The sequence below is a fragment of the Mustela nivalis genome, assembly GCF_964662115.1.
Source record: "Mustela nivalis genome assembly, chromosome: 1".
Taxonomy (NCBI): Eukaryota; Metazoa; Chordata; class Mammalia; order Carnivora; family Mustelidae; genus Mustela; species Mustela nivalis.
Genome location: NC_139020.1, coordinates 67,950,490 through 67,971,495, shown reverse-complemented (window position 1 = coordinate 67,971,495; position 21,006 = coordinate 67,950,490). Strand labels below are relative to the sequence as shown.

General features: G+C 34.5%; 1 protein-coding gene across 3 annotated transcripts in view; it reads left to right on the top strand.

The window, feature by feature from the left end:
• The window catches only part of ATR (ATR checkpoint kinase), a 97,482-nt gene extending 76,889 nt beyond the window's left edge, over window positions 1-20,593 (top strand). For 2 of the 3 annotated variants that reach the window (XM_082712926.1, XM_082712927.1), the window contains 11 exons: window positions 566-663; window positions 1,613-1,845; window positions 2,813-2,947; window positions 4,444-4,644; window positions 6,621-6,764; window positions 10,639-10,789; window positions 14,029-14,185; window positions 14,300-14,453; window positions 15,594-15,745; window positions 18,279-18,384; window positions 19,482-20,593. In XM_082712926.1, coding sequence (XP_082569052.1) covers window positions 566-663; window positions 1,613-1,845; window positions 2,813-2,947; window positions 4,444-4,644; window positions 6,621-6,764; window positions 10,639-10,789; window positions 14,029-14,185; window positions 14,300-14,453; window positions 15,594-15,745; window positions 18,279-18,384; window positions 19,482-19,655 — 1,705 coding nt within the window. In that variant the 3' untranslated portion in view covers window positions 19,656-20,593. The remainder of the gene's footprint in view (window positions 1-565; window positions 664-1,612; window positions 1,846-2,812; window positions 2,948-4,443; window positions 4,645-6,620; window positions 6,765-10,638; window positions 10,790-14,028; window positions 14,186-14,299; window positions 14,454-15,593; window positions 15,746-18,278; window positions 18,385-19,481) is intronic. The other variant, XM_082712928.1, reaches the window with a different exon arrangement.
• Window positions 20,594-21,006: the final 413 nt, after the last annotated feature.

Here is a 21,006-nt window from a genome sequence, read left to right as displayed (position 1 = left end):
ATTTATTGGTTATAATTACCAGTGGAATGTCTCCTTTCTGCCCATTCTGCTAAGAAATACTATATATGAAAATACTTTTGACATTAGACTTCTAGAAAGAGCTTATCTCTTAGACTAGGTAACAGGTAAAATACAACTTGATTTTATATATTAGTGTATTATAATTACATAGCATATTATCTCATGCCTGTTTATATTTTCACATATTATTTCCTAAGAAGTAATAATGACATTCCACTCATTCTTTTTAAGATTTTGTTTATTTGAGAGAGCAAGTGAGCATATGAGCACAGGAGGGAGGGGCAGGAGGAGAAGCAAGCTGAGCAAGGAGTCTAATGCGGGCCAATCCCAGGACCCCGAGATCATGACCTGAGCCAAAGGCAGACACTTAACCAACTGAGCCACCCAGGTGCCCCATGTCAAGGATACTTTTGGATAATTATTTGATCTTGCGCAAACATTTTCTGTTTATATCTGTCAAGTGATAGTTTAAGTCTTTACATTTTAACACTTATAATGTAAAAAAGAGCACTATGTTAATAGCATCTTTTCTATATAATTGCAGATCTCTTCAATATGGAAACCAATTCATATATCAGTCAATGCCACGAATGTTATCACTATGGCTTGATTTTGGTGCTAAAGCATATGAATGGGAAAAAGGTATAATTTTTTATGTAAAAGTTTTAAGGGATAAGAAAAAAAAATTTTTTTTAAAGATTTTATTTATTTATTTGACAGACAGAGATCACAAGTAGGCAGAGAGGCAGGCTGAAAGAGAGAGAGGAAGAAGCAGGCAAAGAGCCCGATGTGGGACTTGATCCCAGGACCCTGGGATCATGACCTGAGCCGAAGGCAGCGGCCCAACCCACTGAGCCACCCAGGCGCCCCAGGGATAAGAAAAATTTTAACTTTGGTATAAAGTGACATTGGCTTGACAGTCTAACTTAAAAAAGCTAGGAATGAGTTTGATAATTTAAATTGAATATAAATGTGAGCAAGAATATTAACAAAGAGGAGAAACACTGAACACATAGACATAAGTTGTTGCAGTTCAAGGCTGCAAATGAGAATCTACTTAATCCTTCCTGAACCTAATACATATTGAGAAATACTAGTTTAAGCCAAATAATTTACCATAAAAGTTATAGTGGAGTGAGACTTGTTCTGTGTTTCTAGTGAAAATTAATAGCCCTTGAGTTTTTTAATGGCCCGAAATATGTTTTCCTATTTAGACAAAAACAACTATGTTCACAAATTGGCAAGTGATCTAGTTTTAGGTGTGGGAATAACATATATTGTAAGCCTTTTTTTTTTTTTTTTAAGATTTTATTTATTTATTTGGCAGCCAAGAGATCACAAGTAGGCAGAGAGGCAGGCAGAGAGAGAGAGAGAGAGAGAGGGAGAAGCAGGCTCCCTGCCGAGCAGAGAGCCCTACTCGGGGCTCAATCCCAGGACTGTGCTATCATGACCTGAGCCTAAGGCAGAGGCCTTACCCCACTGAGCCACCCAGGCACTCCTTGTAAAGCCTTTTTAAAACAAAATTTTTCTTCTGTAAAATGAACTGATACACTGTTTTTTTCTTATTTTTTTAACTTTGATTTTTTTCCAGCTGGCCGTTCTGATCGTGTACAAATGAGAAATGATTTAGCTAAAATAAACAAGGTTATCACAGAGCACACAAATCACTTAGCACCGTATCAGTTTTTGACTGCTTTTTCACAGTTGATCTCCCGAATTTGTCATTCTCACGATGAAGTTTTTGTTGTCTTGATGGAAATTATAGCTAAAGTATTTCTAGCCTATCCTCAACAAGCAATGTGGATGATGACAGCTGTGTCAAAGGTAATCTAGTAATCACAGTAGTGTCTTTTTCCATTTTATATGGCATTGATTATTTAATGCTAATATGAAGATGCAAGTTCCAATGTTTCTTAGATTAGTAGCAAAACATAAGTTTTAAATATTTGAAAACAAGAGAAATTAAAGCATTATGTATCATGTTAAAATTCAGAAATATTCACCATATCAAATGAAAGGACTAAAATGTTAAGGTCAAAGAATTCAGTATGTTTTTTCTCTATGAAGTCAAATAAACTGTTAGTGCTTGGTATAAAATGTTAGCCTATTTTTTCAAAGTGTTTTATCCAAGCTACGAATTTAAGCTATTAATAATAGAAAAACTTTATTGCATTATTAATGGGTATTTATAAGATGGTAAATATATTTAATTATAAATATTTTAGAGAATTTGGAAAATGCACAGGTATAAAAAGGAAAATTAAAATTCACTAATACTATTAATATTCTTCTGTATTTTTGTATGTGTATTTTCTATGCATATTTTAATGCTAAGTTTGGATTATAGAGATATATAATTTGCTATATTTCACCTAACATTTTTACCATAGCATGTTCCTATGCATGAAATATTCTCTGAAGACACAATTTTAATAATTATATAAAGTTCTATGGTAGTTAGCTTATAATTATTTTCTATAATTTATCTAACTGCTCTATTTCTATTGTTTTGCTCTTATAATAAATATATCTAGATACATATATATTTATACTTATTTCTCATTATTCCACCAAGATAGAATGTAAGAAGAGAACTCATGAAGTCATAGGATAACAGCATTTTTGTGGTTGTTGATAGCATTGCCAAATTGATTCCCAGGAAATTTGATCAGTATAAATTTGATCAGTATAAATTCTCATCATGAATACTTTTTAAATTGTATCTATCAAAATTCTGTTCAGTTTTGTTTTTTAAATCTCTCATAAAACTATATTAATTCTTTTATAACAGTCTTCTTATCCCATGCGTGTGAACAGATGCAAGGAAATCCTAAATAAAGCTATTCATATGAAAAAATCCTTAGAAAAATTTATTGGAGATGCAACTCGCCTAACAGACAAACTTCTGGAATTGTGCAATAAACCGGTATGATCATAAATCTTCCCACTTACAGACCAGTGTTGGATCATTATAAAAAACTTCTCTTATGATTTTAGCTGGTTTTCTTTCATTCGATTTAATTAAGTTAAAATTCTAACATAAGTAGGTATACACATACATAAAAATTCATTAAATTGTATACTTAAAAATATGCAATTTATCTTAATAAAATGGTCTTTAAAATTTCTAAAGCTCTTCTTAGTGTAGATTCTGAGGGTAAATTATCCATATTAATTAGAAGTAATTTAAGTAGAGGGGTATGAAATAAGTCGTAAAAATATAAATATGTAAAATACTCAAAGTCATTTCTGTTATTGTTTTGTGTCATATCTTTAAATTTTCAGAATTTATTACATTAACCTACATATATGAGAGGAAAGATGATTGGAGTTTTGGTTTTCATTTCATTTCATTTCATTCTGCCAGTACATACTTATTTCATTGCCTCTTGGCAGCATTAATGCTAAGTGAAACGAAGATAAAGAAGACATGCTCTCCTGCATAGAGGTGCTGATAGTATTGTAGGGAGCTAAGGAGATGGTTATTATCTAGTTTAATAACTACTTTTTTCAGTATACTTGACTATGAACAACACGCTTATAGGGGTAACACTCTTTTACTCAAGGAAATAGAAGGGAAGAAACACTAAACATATGTATAGAAAAGGTAAAAGTAAGGAATAAGGATAGTTAGGAGGAAGGGGAAAGAGAGTCTTTACAGTTAAATAGCTAGATTTCACTTTACAAATATTTAGTCTATTAGCTGTTTATAGGTGAGAAAATAAAGACTAATCTCTTTTTTACCTTCCCTTCATCAATAAAAACCTTGAAAGAGTAAACTGCTTTTGTTATCTATTTTAGTCCTATTTGAATAACAAATGTTACGATAATGGCCAATATTTATTAAACACTGGCACTTTTTTAAGTGCTTTACATGTGCAAGTTTTTCAGTTCTTTATCTGAAATTTTTGTGGCCAGCTAGGCTGCATTTAGGAATTCAGAATTTTTCAGATTTTTCAAGGTAATATAATAGTGTATGTACTCAATATTCAGTGTCCCTACTGAGAGTATTCTGATAGAGTATCCCATAATCAGTTACATAACTGTTTGTGCAGTGAAATGTAGTAATCTTTACTCTAAGTAAGAAGCTCAGGTTATCATTTTGCTGCCTAAGGAGATTTGGTACAAAAAAGGCTTGATTTCCACAGCTCTTTGGATTTTGGAATGTCTGATAAATAGATTGTAGGCCTTTATTATCTCTATTAGTCATTAAAAGTCCACTGGTATAGGTACTATTATTGATAAGGCAAAAGAGTGCAGAGGGTAAATGAGATATATAACAAACTCTTAGAAAACTGCTGACTGCTTAACCATCGTAACTAAAATATTGTAAAAGTAAAAAATTTGTTTTGGTTGAGAATAAGTGTTCTGTAATTCAAGGTAAACCCATGAAAATTAAAATGTACTGTTTTCTTTCCCCAGGTGGATGGAAGTAGTTCCACATTAAGCATGAGCACTCATTTTAAAATGCTTAAAAAGCTGGTAGAAGAACCAACATTTAGTGAAATCCTCATTCCTTTACAATCAGTCATGATACCTACTCTTCCATCAATTCCAGGTGCCCATGCTAACCATGAGCCATTTCCTGGGCATTGGGCCTATATCGCAAGCTTTGATGATATGGTAAACTTCAATATTATGTAACTGTAACTGATTTTTAAATTTAGTTAAGTTAAAAACTTCAAATTGGGTTTTTTTTAAAGTGTTATTCTCGGAGACTAAGTGCATTTTTTTTTCTTTTTAGATATCTTATTTATTTATTTGAGAGAGAGAGTTTGAAAGGGTCAGAGGGAGAACCAGGCTCCCCACTGAGCAGGGAGTCTGATGCAGGACTCCATCCTGGGACTCCGTGATCATGACCTGAGCTGAAGGCAGTCGTTTAACCAACTGAGTCACCCAGGTGCCCCCTAAGTGCATTTTATTTGCAAAGAAAAAAACTACTAGAAAAACAGAAAAGTAAAACTCTCTTATATTGATGGGATAAAATTGAATGTTAAAAATCCCATGTTCTCAATATCTGTGACCTATAAAGATATCCATATGGAGAAGATTGATACTTTTCCAATGTGTATTATGAAGAATGAGAGCCATGCATCTTAAATAGCATAATAGAGAGATGGTTCTTTCACCATTTTTAGCTTTCTATGTCTTCCAGTGATCACCTTTTCTCTCCTAAGCTTCTCTGGTACATATTGCTAACATTATGTGTCTGTTTCTAATCAGTTACTACCTTTGTACTGTCAACTTTTCAACTATCTTTTCATCTTATCTTCTCCAGTGTATCTTATAAGATACACAGCATTCATGCTTATTCTCCTTTTAATCTTGTACTAGGACAAGATTGTACTTAAAAAAAAAAAAAAAAATGTTAAACTGAGTATTTTGAATTTTTTTAGATGCTTATATTGTTTTAGTATATTTCTATTTTTCACAATTTGATTTTTCCATGCTTTCTTTCATCCTGAAAATGGAGAACAAAATACTTTGTTTATACTTCAGGAGGAAGTAAAATTCAGCTAAGAAGAGCTTGATTTTTTTTAAGTATAACATGTGATTATGAATATGTGACTATTTTAAAGAAGTGGTACTAGAGCATTTCTAAGTAAATACTTTTGAAAACTGTTTGTTCCAGTAATTCTGTGTATCAAAACATTTGTTTAATTGCTTCAGAGCCAGTTACTAAACCACATAATGAAATAATTCTTACTTACAGTCATGCTTTATTTTTAACTTAATAGTATTCAGTTTATTAACTCACCTCATTAGGTGGACTTGATTTTGGAAGAGTTTCTTTTTTCTTTTCCTTTTTTTTTTAAGATTTTATTTATTAATTTGACACACATAGGTCACAAGTAGGCAGAGAGGAGGAAGCAGGCTCCCTGCAGAGCAGAGAGCCAGATGTGGGGCTTGATCCTAGGACCCTGAGATCATGACCTGAGCTGAAGGCAGAGGCTTAACCCACTGAGCCACCCAGGCACCACTGAAAGAGTTTCTTTTTTCAAAAATCGAGTTAAATTAAATTGTTAACATTTCTTACCATTAAAGACTTTTAAAAACAGTGTCTCCAGCTCTCAAGACAGGTTCCAAAAATCTTTTAGGGGCGCCTGGGTGGTTCAGTCAGTTGAGGGGCTTCCTTTGGCTCATGTCATGATCCTGTGGTCCTGGGATCCAGACCTTTATCAGGCTCCTGCTCAGTGGGGAGTCAGCTCCTCCCCTTCCCTTTGTCCCTCCTTGCTGCTCGCTCATGCTCCCATATGCTCGCTCTCTCTCAAATAAATCTTTAAAAAAAAAAAAAAATCTTTTAAATATTGTGGCTGTCCTGAAGATGCTCCCTAAATTTGGATGTGTAAGTACTTATATTGCTATTTAAGTATTCCTTTTACTTTATAACCATTCCTAATGGTTGACAGTGGGTCTCTATTCATGGGTATTCTTTTTATAGACCATCCGTGATTATGATAAAAGAAATTATTAAAATAATACACTTACTACACAGTATAGGTTATTATATTCTTTTTGTTAGGTAACACAATATTTACATATAAAAATTTAAACAAAGAATCTTGACCTTAACTTATATATAACTTATTATCTTTTAGGTGGAAATTCTTGCTTCTCTTCAGAAACCAAAGAAGATCTCTTTGAAAGGATCAGATGGAAAATTCTACATCATGATGTGTAAGCCAAAAGATGACCTGAGAAAGGATTGTAGACTAATGGAATTCAATTCCTTGATTAATAAGGTTTGGAGATAGTTTGCTTTAATTTTAGAATTACTCTACTATCATGTGATAAGAGCTTTTCATAATGCAGATAGACCATTGTTAAAAAGAGAATGAAATGTACTCTTTTTTGTTTTAATTGTTTTATTGGGATAAGACTTATATTTTAACCAGTTGAGTTCAGTTCAGTGACATTAAGTACATACACATTTTTGTACAACTATCACCATCATCCCTCTGCAGAACATTTTTCATCTTCCCAAACTGAAACTCCTTAGTCAGTAAACAATAACTTCTCATTCCCTTCCTCCTCAGCCTCTGGTAACCACTGTTCTACTTTCTCTGTCATGAATTTGACTATTCTAGATACCTTGTAGAAGTTGAATCATATATTTTTTATGCCTTTTTACTGGCTTATTTCACTTAGCATTGCCTTCAGCGTTCATGAATGTTATATTATGTGTCAGAATTTTTTCCTGAGTAAGGCTGAATAATATACAACTGTATGTAGATACTGCATTTTGTTTATTCATTCATCTATCAGTGGACACTTGGGTTGCTTCCACTTTTTGCTATTGTGAATAATAAATAGCTCTTTGAATCCCTTCTTCAGTTTTGAGTATTTATCCAGAAATGGAATTGCTGGTTTCATGTAATTTTTACTTTAAAAAATAACATTACTCTGAGGTTGCTGGGGGGGTGGTGGGGGAGTAGGGACAGGGTGGTTGGATTATGGATATTGAGGAGGGTATGGGCTATGGTGAGTGCTGGGAAATGTGTAAGCCTGATGATTCACAGACCTGTACCCCTGGGGCAAATAATACATTATATGTTAATAAAAATAATTTTAAAAATACAGTGTTAGCAATTCTCAAACAAAACCCACATTACTTTTATTATATTGAGAAAAACATGTAGTGCATGTTAGGGAAAATATTTTCTATTTAATGTTTAAATTATCTGTAATAGACTCTATCAGATGTGTTTGTTTTAGTGTTAGACAAAAGATATTAGGTTCTATTTTGGGATTTTTTTGTTTTGTTTTTAAATGATTTACTTATTTCAGAGAGAGTATACAGGGGCAGAGAGGGGCAGAGGGAGAGGGAGAGAGAGAATCTCAGGCAGATGCCCTGCTGAACACAATCCTGATTCAGGGCTTGATCTCACAACCCTGAGCTTATGACCTGAGCCGAAATCAAGAGTTGGATGCTTAACCAACTGAGCCACACAGCTGTCCCATGTTCTCTTTTTATCAACACACCCCTTGGAAGTGATCATTAGTATTTTTTTTGGTTCATTTGGTAAGTGCTTGATTTCTGTCTCAGAGATGATGTGAGAAATTTTACTAATTTTATGGATGACCTTAGGTATTTTGATTATTCTGTGGCCAGGTATTTGTAAATGCATAGCAGCTATTTTTTCTATTGGTGAAAATTAAACCATACAATAGAAAGATGAAATTTAATTATTTTTTTAAGTAAACTTCTTGTCCCTCCTCTATCCTCTCCCCATATTTCACCAGCATCTCTTTTATTAGCAGGAAAATTTATGGACTTTCAACATAGAAAAGATGCAGCAATAGATAACTTAATTTTTAGAAAAGAATAGCTATGGTTTGTACTTAGTGTAACCAAAAATAATTTTAAAAATATTAATATGACATTAAAAACCCATTTCAAAGGCACTAGGAAGCGTTATTTTTTGTTTAAAATGCTTAGTAAATTGGGACGCCTGGGTGGCTCAGTTGGTTAAGCAGCTGCCTTCGGCTCAGGTCATGATCCCAGCGTCCTGGGATCGAGTCCCACATCGGGCTCCTTGCTCCGCAGGGAGCCTGCTTCTCCCTCTGACTCTTCCTTCCACTCTGTCTGCCTGTGCTCGCTCTCATTCACTCTCACTCTGACAAATAAATAAATAAATAAATAAAATCTTTAAAAAAAAAAAAATGCTCAGTAAATTGGTAACCTAATTCACTGACCATTAGTTTGTTCATCCGAATCTCCCTTTAGTGTTTTTCTGGTTAGGGGTATCAACTGGCCTGGCTTTACTTTATAAATTTATCTTAATCAGCTTTGTCACTGATTATTGCATTACTGTTCCATCACATTGCTATGGTAAAATACAGTAGCCTGATTGTGAAAAACTACAGTCTATATTGGACTAGGGGACCACAAACTGATCTCTACATGTCATTCTTTTTTTTCTTTTTTTGTATATTTTTTTTATTAACATATAATATATTATTTGACTCAGGAGTACAGGTCTGTAAATCGTTAGGCTTACACACTTCACAGAACCCACCATTTCACATACCCTCCCCAATGTCCATAACCCAACCACCTTCTCCATAACACCCTCCCTCTAGCAACCCTCAGTTTGTTTTGTGAGATTAACCCTCAGTATGGTTTGTCTCCCTCCTTATCCTATCTTGTTTCATTTTTTCCTTCCCTACCCTCCAAACCTCCCACATTGCCTCTCAAATTCCTCATATCAGGGAGATCATATGATAATTGTCTTTCTCTAATTGACTTATTTCTCTCAGCATAATACCCTCTAGTTCCATCCATATCATTGCAAATGGCAGGATTTCATTTCTTTTGATGGCTGCATAGTATTCCATTGTATATGTATACCACATCTTCTTTATCCATTCATCTGTTGATGGACATCGAGGTTCTTTCCATAGTTTGGCTATTGTGGACATTGCTGCTATAAACATTTGGGTGCACATGCTCCTTTGGATCATTGCATTTGTATCTTTAGGGTAAATACCCAGTAGTGCGATTGCTGGGTTGTAGGGTAACTCTGTTTTCAACTTTTTGAGGAAACCCCATACTGTTTTCCAGAGTGGCTACACCAGCTTGCATTCCCACCAACCATTTAGGAGTGTTCCCCTTTCTCCACATCCTCGCCAACACCTGTCATTTCCTGACTTATCAGTTTGAGCCATTCTGACCAGTGTGACGTGGTGTCTCACTGTGGTTTTGATTTGTATTTCCCTGATGCCAAGTGATGTTGGGCACTTTTCATGTGTCTGTTGGCCATTTGGATGTCTTCTTTGCAGAAATGCCTGTTCATATCTTCTGCCCATTTCTTGTTTGGATTATTTGTTCTTTGGGTGTTGAGTTTGATAAGTTCTTAACAGATTATGGCTACTAGCCCTTTATCTGATAATGCTGTTTGCAATATCTCATTACATGTCATTCTAATACTGTACTGTTTGGCTGACATTTATATAATCAGTTTATTCCTAAAGTTTAAAATATGTTTTTGGTTAGTGACTGTGCTTTTTATTTGGACAGATTGCAATTATATTTGTGTGCTTAGTTTGTTTATTTCATACAGTTTCAGAATTATACAAAATACTGTTCATCTTTACCTAGAATAATTCAGGATTAATCCGATGAGATGTAAAAGGTTTCTTCTACTAGGAGACAGTTTTTCAAATGAAGCCATAATATTAAATTGCAAGAATAAAATGACATTTTGAGATTATTACAAAACTCATACTTTTTGTTTAAATAATCAAAATTAAATAGCAGTCTTTGTGCCCAAGGACTTAATATTTCAGTAATATCTATAAAGCAATAAAAAAAATAAAAGAACATTTTGTTCTTGTTAAATATACAAGTATAATATTTTGAACACAGTATTGTTGTCACATTAACAGTGAATAATCAAAAAGAGTGACTTGCCTAACACATCTTTAATGATTTGGAAAAGACTATAGATACTATCCCAGTAGCTTCCTTTCCTATCATTCTGAATAATTATTCATCTATACCACATAGTAAACTTTAACTGAGTTTCTTTTGCTATGAAATGATTAATCTTTAGATATATTTGACATGACATTTGGAAATTCTGAATTTTTAAGTTTATGTGTTTTTTTTGATAGTGCTTAAGAAAAGATGCAGAATCTCGTAGAAGAGAACTTCATATTCGAACGTATGCAGTTATTCCCCTGAATGATGAATGTGGGATTATTGAATGGGTTAACAACACTGCTGGCTTGAGACCTATTCTGACCAAACTATATAAGGAAAAGGGTACTAAAATTAATTCTTAAAATATAAATATATGGGGGTGCCTGGGTGGCTCAGTTGGTTGGGCAACTGCCTTTGGCTTGGGTCGTGGTCCCAGGGTCCTGGGATCGGGCCCCATGTCGGGCTCCTTGCTTGGCGGGGTGCCTGCTTCTCCCTCTCTCTCTGCCTGCTGCAATGCCTGCTTGTGTTCTCTCTCACTCTCTGTCAAATAAATAAATAAAATTTTAAAAAATACATATATATATATATATATATATATATATGACTATAAAATCTAACAATATGCATAATTATTAAAATGATGTTATACCTTTTCTTGTATAAGCCATAGTAGAATTTCTAGGTCAAATGAGGCTCAATATACAGTAGTTCTTATGTGTTTTTCTTCCTAGTGTTTTATTCCCTTTCTTATCCTCATTATATCATTATCCCAAAAGAATTTGATGTAGCTTATAAGAATGTATGAATTTGATGTAGTTTTTAAGAATGTACACTAAAATTTGTTTCTTCACAAAGGTATTGGTTAGTGATTCGGAAACTACTTTATGTGTATACTCAACTTTAGCAAATAAATAAATATGTTATGGATAATGAGAACTAGCTTTTTCACTGTGAGAGAAAGAAAAGGAAAGGGAAGGCTAGAATAGAGCCACAGGTATTAGATTGGAATTAGAGTCTCTGCCTGGACAAATCTGGGATAATTTGGGCAACAAAATAAATAATGATATAGTATTAGATTAACTCATGGAATAAAATAAATAAACGTGCTGGAGCACCTGGGTGGCTCGGTGGGTTAAAGCCTCTGCCTTTGGCTTAGGTCATGATCTCTGGGTCCTGGGATCAAGCCCCGCATCGGGCTCTCTGTTTAGCGGGAAGCCTGCTTCCCTTCCTCTCTCTCTGCCTGCCTCTCTGCCTGCTGGTGATCTCTGTCTGTCAAATAAATAAATAAATAAATATTTAAAATAAATAGACATGAATCCACACTCATATAAATAATTAAGTAGGGAAGTAGGAATAGTTCTTCCTTACAATAGAATTACAGTGAATAAATGTAGAGAAAATGATGGAAATGGAAAATAACCAATTAGCAAGTACCACAGTAATAATTGTTGCAGGCAATGAATATCAATGGATCCTAAAATGAATGAGCAAAAGTGTGATGAGAAACAGGTTATTTGTTGGGTCTCAGAATATCTCCCCACAGCATACTTATTATAAAGGGAAAAAAATAGTAACTTTAGAGTGGAGAAACAAAAATATAACTCTTTAAAAATGTCAAGGTAATGAAAGACAATGACAGAAATTTCCCAGATTTGAGGACATTAAGGAGACATGACAGCTGAATGTAATATGGGGTCCTGAGTTGGTCCTGGTCCAGAAAAAAGACAGTAGTGGGACAGTTGGTGAAATTTGAATAAGATCTGAAGGTTAGTCAATAACATTGTAACTATCAATTTCCTAATTTAGGTAATTGTGCTATTATTAAAAAAGACATGAACATTAAAAATAGCTAGGTGAAGAATATATGGGTATTCTTTGTATCACTATGCAATTTTGTTGTAAGTCTAGAACTATTTCGAAATAAAATTTTTATTGCATATGATGCAGTCTGTTATAAGTAAATAGATGAAGTTATCAGAATAAGGTAGAAAATAAGTGTATTCATTTCCCTAGGGCTGCTGTAACAAAGTCCTACAAACAAAAGAAATGTATTTTCTCACAGTTTGGTAGGCTATGAATCCAAAATCTTGGGGTCAGTAAGGCCAGATCTCTCATAGATCTAGGTGAGAATCTCTTTCAAGACTTTCTGTCAGCTTCTGCTATCTCCAGCAGTCTTTGATGTGCCTTAGTTTTATAGATGGATCATTTCACTCTCTCTCCTGTCATCATATAGTGTTCTAAGTCTGTATGTCTCTGTTTTCTCTTCCTATATAACATTTTATATAGTAGTCATATTATAATAAGGACCCACCCTAATGACTTCATCTTAACCTGATTACATGGGCAACAACCCTGTCTTTCAAGGTCACATTCACAGGTCCTAGGGGTTAGGTCTTAAACACATTTTTTTGAGGGTACAGTTTAACCCATAACAATAAGTGATACAGATAAATTACTGTATTATTGTGCTAAGTATGTTATATACTTTATTTTTTATTGTTATTAAGTCTGAGTATCTCTATTTTATATACAGTGCCAGAGGTTAAGTAACTTACCCAAGTTCACAAAGTTAATAAGTTGCAGAGCTGAAACTCAAAGATTGGACTCTTATTGCAAGGAACTTGCTATTGATATTTTATTAGAAAGATAAAATATTATGTGTGATTTAATTATTGCTTTTGGTTGTTAAAAATAGTAAAATTTTTTTTTATACCATAAACACATGGGAACTGTAACATTTGAATCTAAAAACTTCAAATCTCAGGGCAGCGGGGTGCCTCAGTTGGTTAAGTGGCTATCTTCAACTTAGGTCCTGGGATCGAGCCCCACATCGGGCTCCCTGCTCAGTGAAAGCCTGTTTCTCCCTCTCCCGCTGCCTGCCGCTCTGTCTACTTTTGCTCTCTCTATCTCTCTATCAAATAAATAAATATTTTTAAAAAAATAAAAACAAAAAACCCTCAAATCTCAAAGTTGTCTATAAAACTTTTGGTCATGATTCAGGTTTAAAAAGCACCAAACCAAGGTGGGCCTAAAAGGCATTTAATAGACTGGAGTCATTATACAGGCTAACCAGTGTATCAGAAGAAAAAGTTCTGTTTCTCCAGATGATTTCCATTATACAAGATTAGCTCAAGAACAAGGTGTACAATGAAGCTTATAGGCTAGCATTCATACAGAATAAATTATTTCAGAGCACCATTGTAGGTTTTTAAATAATGATTCTGTATGGATCTATACTACATGCTGAGGAACAGAGAAATCACTATAATTTTAGTGAGGGCTGCAGCATTTTTATAATTCCAAGGGTACTCTTTACATTGGATTTATTCTGAGTGATATTTTCTGGAATTAGTTGATTCTACAACATTAGTTTTGTTGACATTTTCATCAACAAGTAGCTTCACTTCAGATAAGTATAGGGAAACATAATGTGTTATTTTATTATAATAAGTTTACCTATGCATAATTGCAATTTTTCTGTTCTTTTTTGTTTAACAATTTGAATAAAAATAGATTTTTTTTATAAAGTTGCCTCTTTTCTTCTTTGGCTTGTGATTAATGGAAAACACTCTACCTTGCAGGAGTTTATATGACAGGAAAAGAACTCCGCCAGTGTATGCTACCAAAAGCTGCAGCTTTGTCTGAAAAACTCAAAGTGTTCCGAGAATTTCTCCTACCGAGGCATCCTCCAGTTTTTCATGAGTGGTTTCTGAGGACATTCCCTGATCCTACATCATGGTAAGTTACCAAGAAGATAATACATTGTTATGGTTAATGTTTAAAAAAATATTTTAGATTTATATTGCCTCATGTGGCATAAAGATACTTGGAAAGCCTTGTGATTTTCTTTAGGTACAGTAGCAGATCAGCATACTGCCGTTCCACTGCAGTTATGTCAATGGTTGGTTATATCCTGGGGCTTGGAGACCGTCATGGTGAAAACATTCTCTTTGATTCTCTGACTGGTGAATGTGTACATGTAGATTTCAACTGTCTCTTCAATAAGGTAGGTGATGTGACTTACTCTAGTAATTGTATCTTTTCTCCCAATTTCCTTTGTTCAACAACTGTTTTTCTTAAACATACCCATTGGTGGCAGTTATAGTCACAGTTGAGTCACACTAAGAGTTTGTTGACTGGTTTTGATTGGTGAATCCCTGAGTCCTCAGTAAAGCAACTTAAGATGAAGAGAACTCAGAATAGTGATAGAGTAAAATCAGCACTGAACTTGAAATCCAAAGGTTCAAGTTCTGACTCAATTCTTAGTTATGTGAACATAGGCAGATCAGGTCATTTTACTGAGACTTGGTTTTAGAGAGACATAAGAGTTTAATGTGAGCGTTTCCAAACCTGGCAGCGTTATCAGAATCATCCAAGAATTTAAGCAAAATATGCAGATACCTTGCAGACATACCAGGAGATTCTGTAGATCCAGAGTGGGGCCTGGGAATAAATTAAGGTGGTTGGACTCTCCCTAAAGCCCCTTCTAATTTTCCAATGTTAATGATTCTAGAAGGCAAACTGGTGGGTTAACCCCCAATTTTCTTCATCCCCATTTTCTAAGGATTGCCTTCTGCTGTCACAGGAAACCAAGAAAATCAGAGTTAAACCACTAGTATATGTTAAAACGTACAAGAAAGGAATTTAGGGAAACTCAGTAAGTTTGGGGATAAAAAGTCCTTATGGGAGGCAGGTTGAGAATGGCAGAAAGTAAATGAACTGGACTTCATTATATTGTATGTTATATATTCTGTCTGAGGGATATGAACATCTAACATTTGGCTGTTTTTCTTCCTTTTCTGCTTTAAAGTGAATGTTTTTAAAAAAACATTTTTAAATTATATTTTATATTATTCAAGAAGAACAATAAGGAAGTTAATATGATACTAAATGTTGAAAGAAATAAAAATTTCTCTATAGTATTATTCACTATACTGATTCAGTGACAGGTGATCATCCATCCTCTAGATCAAAGATAGAGTTACATGGCTTCTTTGTGACAGAGGCCTTTAATATAGTTAAAAATATAAATATTTTGACAGTACTTTGCACTTTGCTTAGCATCTAGACATGAAGTTCTAACTTTTTTGCATAAAGATTTAAAATTTTAACGTTGTTACTTTTTAATAAAATGCATTGTTTTAAGGGAGAAACCTTTGAAGTTCCAGAAATTGTTCCATTTCGATTGACTCATAATATGGTTAATGGAATGGGTCCTATGGGAACAGAAGGTCTTTTTCGAAGGGCTTGTGAAGTTACAATGAGGCTGATGCGAGATCAGAGAGAGCCTTTAATGAGGTAATTACGTGTGTTTTATAAACAATTTAACAGTAATCTTGAATGTAATTATTGGTTCCTAAATATTGTTTTTTTATACTAGAAGCCACTTTGCATTGGTTGAAGTAGATTTTTTAAAATAATAGCTTTTTTTAAAACATTTTATTTATTTGACAGAGAGACAGTGAGAGAGGGAACACAAGTAGGGGGGGTGGGAGAGGGAAAAGCAGGCTTCCCAGGGAGCAGGGAGCCCGACGCGGGTGGGGCTCATTCCAAGGACCCTGGGATCATGGCCTGAGCCAGAGGCAGATGCTTAACAACTGAGCCACCCCGGCGCCCTAAATAATAGCTTTATTAAGGTATAACTTATAGTTCATTGCAGCATTGTTTACAATAGCCAAGAAGCAACCTGAGTGTCCATTGATGGATGAATGGGCTAAAAAAAAACTGTGGTGTGTATACACACACACACACACACACACACAGGAATACTATTCAGCCATAAAAGAAGGAAATTTTGCCACTTGCAACAATATAGATAGACCTTGAGGGCGTTTATGCTTAAATGAATTAAGTCATACAGAGAAAGACAAATATGTGAGATCACGTATTTGTGGAGTCTTAAAAAATAGAACTACCTTATGATCTGGCAATCGAATTACTAGGTATTTACCAAAAGAATAAAAAAAAAAAATCCCACTAATCCAAAGGGATACATGCATTCTGATTTTATAGCACCATTATTTACAATAGCCAAGATATGGAATAAGTCCAGGTGTCCATCATTGATGAATAGATAAAGAAGATGTGGTATATGTATACAATAGAAAATTATTTAGCCATAAAAATGAAAATTTTCCCTTTGTAATGACATGGTTGGAGCTAGAGCGTATAATGCTGAGTGAAGTAAGTCAATCAGAGAAAGAAAAATACCATGACTTCACTCATACGTAGAATTTAATAAACAAATCAGACAGGGAAAAAAATAAGAGAGAGAGAGACAAAGCAAGGAACAGACTCTTATTATAGAGAGAGTAGTCTGATGGTTATACCAAAGGGGAGAGTGGGGGATGGGTGAAATAGGCGATGGGAATTAAGGAGTATACTTGTCATGATGTGCACAGGGTGATGTATGGAACTGTTGAGTCACTATACTGCTGTACACCTGAAACTAATATAACACTATGTTAAGTAACTGGAATTAAAATAAAAGCAAATGAAAAATAAATAAAACCTGAGCTCGTAGATACAGAAAACAGACTGGTGGTGGCCAGCGGTTGGGGGTGGGGGCTGGGCAAAATGGATGGAGGTACAAACTTTCAACTATGAAATAAGTCATGGGAATGTTATGTTTATGTTCTTGGAGCAACTGGTATTAACTACCTTATTGTTAATAATATTTAAAATAATATATGTTTTTGTTAAGAAATAAGCTGTCTTTTTTTTTTTTTTAAAGATTTATTTATTTGAGAGAGCACAAGTAGAGGGGGCAGAGGGAGAGGGAGAAGCAGACTCCTCACAGAGCAAAGGAATGTTATGTACAGCATCTTGTGAAACTCTAAGAGCCCCTTCCAATCTGGGGAAGTCAGGAAATAATTTCTGGAGGAAGTAGCTGAAACCTTAATGATAAATGGAATTGACCACACAAAGGGGAAGCGAGTGTTATGAGTGAAGAAATATCAAGACAAGTGAAAGCATGGACTGCCTAAAAAATGTAATTCTGTTTTCTAGAGCATACACTTCACGTAGATGGCGCTGTGATGATCACACAGGTGGGCAGGGCTAGATTATGAAAAGACCACATGGGGTGGTTTACATGTTTACACCTAGTCCTGAAAACAACCAGAAGCAGTGGGGGTTGGGGTAAGAAGAAAATTTAAAACAAACAAACAAACAAACAAAAAAAAACGAAGTCATCAGATTTACCCTGCAGAAAAATTACAGCTGCAGTCTGGGCTAGAGTCCAGAAAACTTGTTAGTGGGCCATTTGAGTAACTTGGAAAGAAATGATGGTGCACTGGATGAGATAGTGACAGTAGTAATGAAGGTAAATAGATTCTAAAGGCATTTAGGAGGTAGAATTGAATGTTATAAGGAAGGAGAGCCAAGGGTGATTCCTAGACTTTTTTTTAGGACAAATGAGTGAATAATGTTGTTCTTTACTGATTTGGGGAATACTGGTGAAATAGTTCGGGAAAGGATAATGAGTTTTGTTTTGGAAATACTGAATTTGAGGTGCCTACAAGGAATCTGAGTGGGTTTTTCCATAGGTAGTTTATAGAAGTGTACTGTATGCATTTAGAAATGCACACAGAACTCACCTTGCTCTACTCTTTAAGAGCGCCTCAGATCCCCCTCTATCTTCCCCTTTCCTCACTTTCCTTTCAACCCCTCAGTCCAAAACAGTAAGTTCACATCTTAATGATGCAGTACTAATATATATTATAAGAATATTACCATTAGCTTCTCATCCTTATTTTTCACCTAAATGTTGACTAGTAGTGACATTTCTTTTTACAAAGATAACATTATATTATATTTATTTACATTTTAGTGTCTTAAAAACTTTTATACATGATCCTCTTGTGGAATGGAGTAAACCAGTGAAAGGACATTCCAAAGCATCACTGAATGAAACTGGGGAAGTTGTCAATGAAAAGGTTAGTAGAAGGTATAGCTTGATTTGAGGTGACACAGTATGTCTCTATCAATGCGAATTGACTCAAAATACTGTCAGTGACTGACCGATGAATACTCTGAAAATCTAGTTCTTTATTTTATTATTATTACTAGTTTTTTTAAGAGAGAAAGGGAGGGGAAGGGGCAGAGGAAAAGGGAGACAGAGAATCTTAAGCAAGCTCCATGCCCAGCACTGAGCCTGACATGCGACTCAGATTTCACAACCTTGAGATCATGGCCTGAGCCAAAATCAGTAGTTGGATGCTTAACCAATGGAGCCACCCAGGTACCCCTGAAATGTCGTTCTTTAGTATGAAGGTGTCAATAAGTTTTCTTTATTGTCATTACTAATGTTAACATTATTATAATTTGTGTAATAAAGTTCAAGACACATTTGTTTAACTTCAGATGGTTTAGAATTATGAGATACAGTGGGAAAAGCTTGCGCATAGATTGCCTGAACTTACAAAGCAGCAGGTCTCAACTTTAATATATGGCAATTTACTCCTTACTAAAGTTGCTTGAAGTCTCCAAGTTTGCAGATAATCATTTTTATTAAATGAGAATAGATTGAGGATTGTTTTTCTAATAACATTCTTATTTTTGCATTTTGATAAGCTTTCTTATTGAGAGAAATGTGTGCCATTCCAAGTAGCTTAGAACTCCATTTGCACTTAGTAACATAATCTAAATATTAGGCATTTAAAGTATTGTTGCTATTACTAGAATATTCATTCAAACATTTTAGTCCTAACATTTTGGGGTAAATTTTTTAAATTATTATTTTTCTAGAATTGTAGTGTGGAAGAGATTCCCAGGTATTTCACATAGTCCAGAAAAATGTCCATGCAGTTGATGCTAAATCAACATTGCAAGCCTCAAAATCAGTTATCTCAAGTTGCATTTGTTTCATTTCTTCTCTCTTTTACCTGTTTTTGCTCCTAAAAAGGGGGTAATGATTCACAAAATGACATGAACATTTGTCAAACACCCAAAAAGTAGTAATTTCAAATTATCAACATTCAGGTGTTATTAGGTTCTTGGCACTTATGATTGATTTTCAATTTCTTCTTATTAGGCCAAGACCCATGTTCTTGACATCGAGCAGCGACTGCAAGGTGTAATCAAGACCCGAAACAGAGTGACAGGGCTGCCATTATCTATTGAAGGACATGTGCATTACCTTATACAAGAAGCTACTGATGAAAACTTACTGTGCCAAATGTACCTTGGTTGGACCCCATATATGTGAAATGAAACTACTTCAGAGAATATGCAAATAATCTAAAATTAGTGCATTTGGCATTACCTGTGATTGTTTATTCAGTTTCAAAGTACAGCACAAGTTTATGTTCTTGGAGCAACTGGTATTAACTACCTTATTGTTAATAATATTTAAAATAATATATGATGTTGTTAAGAAATAAACTGCCTTTTTTTTTTTTTAGATTTATTTATTTATTTGAGAGAGCACAAGTAGAGGGGGCAGAGGGAAAGGGAGAAGCAGACTCCCCACAGAGCAGGGAGCTTAACTTGGGACTCCATCCGGAGATTCCAGGATCATGAGCTGAAGGCTTTACCAACTGAGGCAGCCAGGCACCCCTAAACTACTTTCCTAAAATAATTGTTCATTATAACTGGAGAAATGGAACATCTTATGTTTTTCTGTACTAGAAAGATGTATTTACAAGAAATAAGCCAGCCTGATTTCATTTTATAATTTTTATGAGTTTTCTTTTAAGTACTACTAGCAAAAGGATTCATTTAACAACAGAAAATTACATTGAATAAATGCTGTAGGCACAGCACTATGCTAGATTCCTGCACAGAGCTACGTTCCCTGCCCTCTAGGAACTGACAGTCTAGTCTAATAAAACAGATATAAACATAATGCACACATAAAGATCACTTAATAAAACTTTTGCATGGTTGAAAATGTAATAGAAAAAAATATAAACCAAGGGGCATGAATATGAAAACTAAATAATTTTAAAGATCCTGTCATACGGACAGTTTACCAGAAAACAGAATCTAGTAGTCTTAGAAGACACTTAAAATTTCACAAGATTTTGAAATTAAAGATTTTAATGTCCCATTTTTTGTAAATTTTCTTGCTGATGTAAAATAATTCACAATATTTACAAAATAATGCGGTTATTCAAATAAATGGAAAAATTTTTTATAACAGAATTTCACTTAAGTTCTCTTGATATTGTGCTTTTCTTACGGGCTTAGAGTGTGATGGGAGAAAAACATGAACACAAGGGACAAGAATGTGAAAGTATACCATAGTTCCGAGGGGCGTCTAATGTTGACTTAAGGAGGAATCAGGGTGAGGTCGAAGGAAGTTATTCATTTTTTCCAACAAATAATTTGCGGGGAAAAGTTTTTAAAAGAAGTTTTGATATAGGGTTATGATCCCTCTGAAAAAAAACTTCCCCTTCCCCAAACGAAATAAACTAAACCAAAGAAATCACCAGATCTTTCCAAATCTGTGTTGAAAAAGACTGACATTAGTAATGCCAGGGCACAGAAGCAGTCAGGACAAATACCCCGTTCCAAAACTCTTCCAGCAGGCCCGTGAGGTTTTCACACCATTCCCA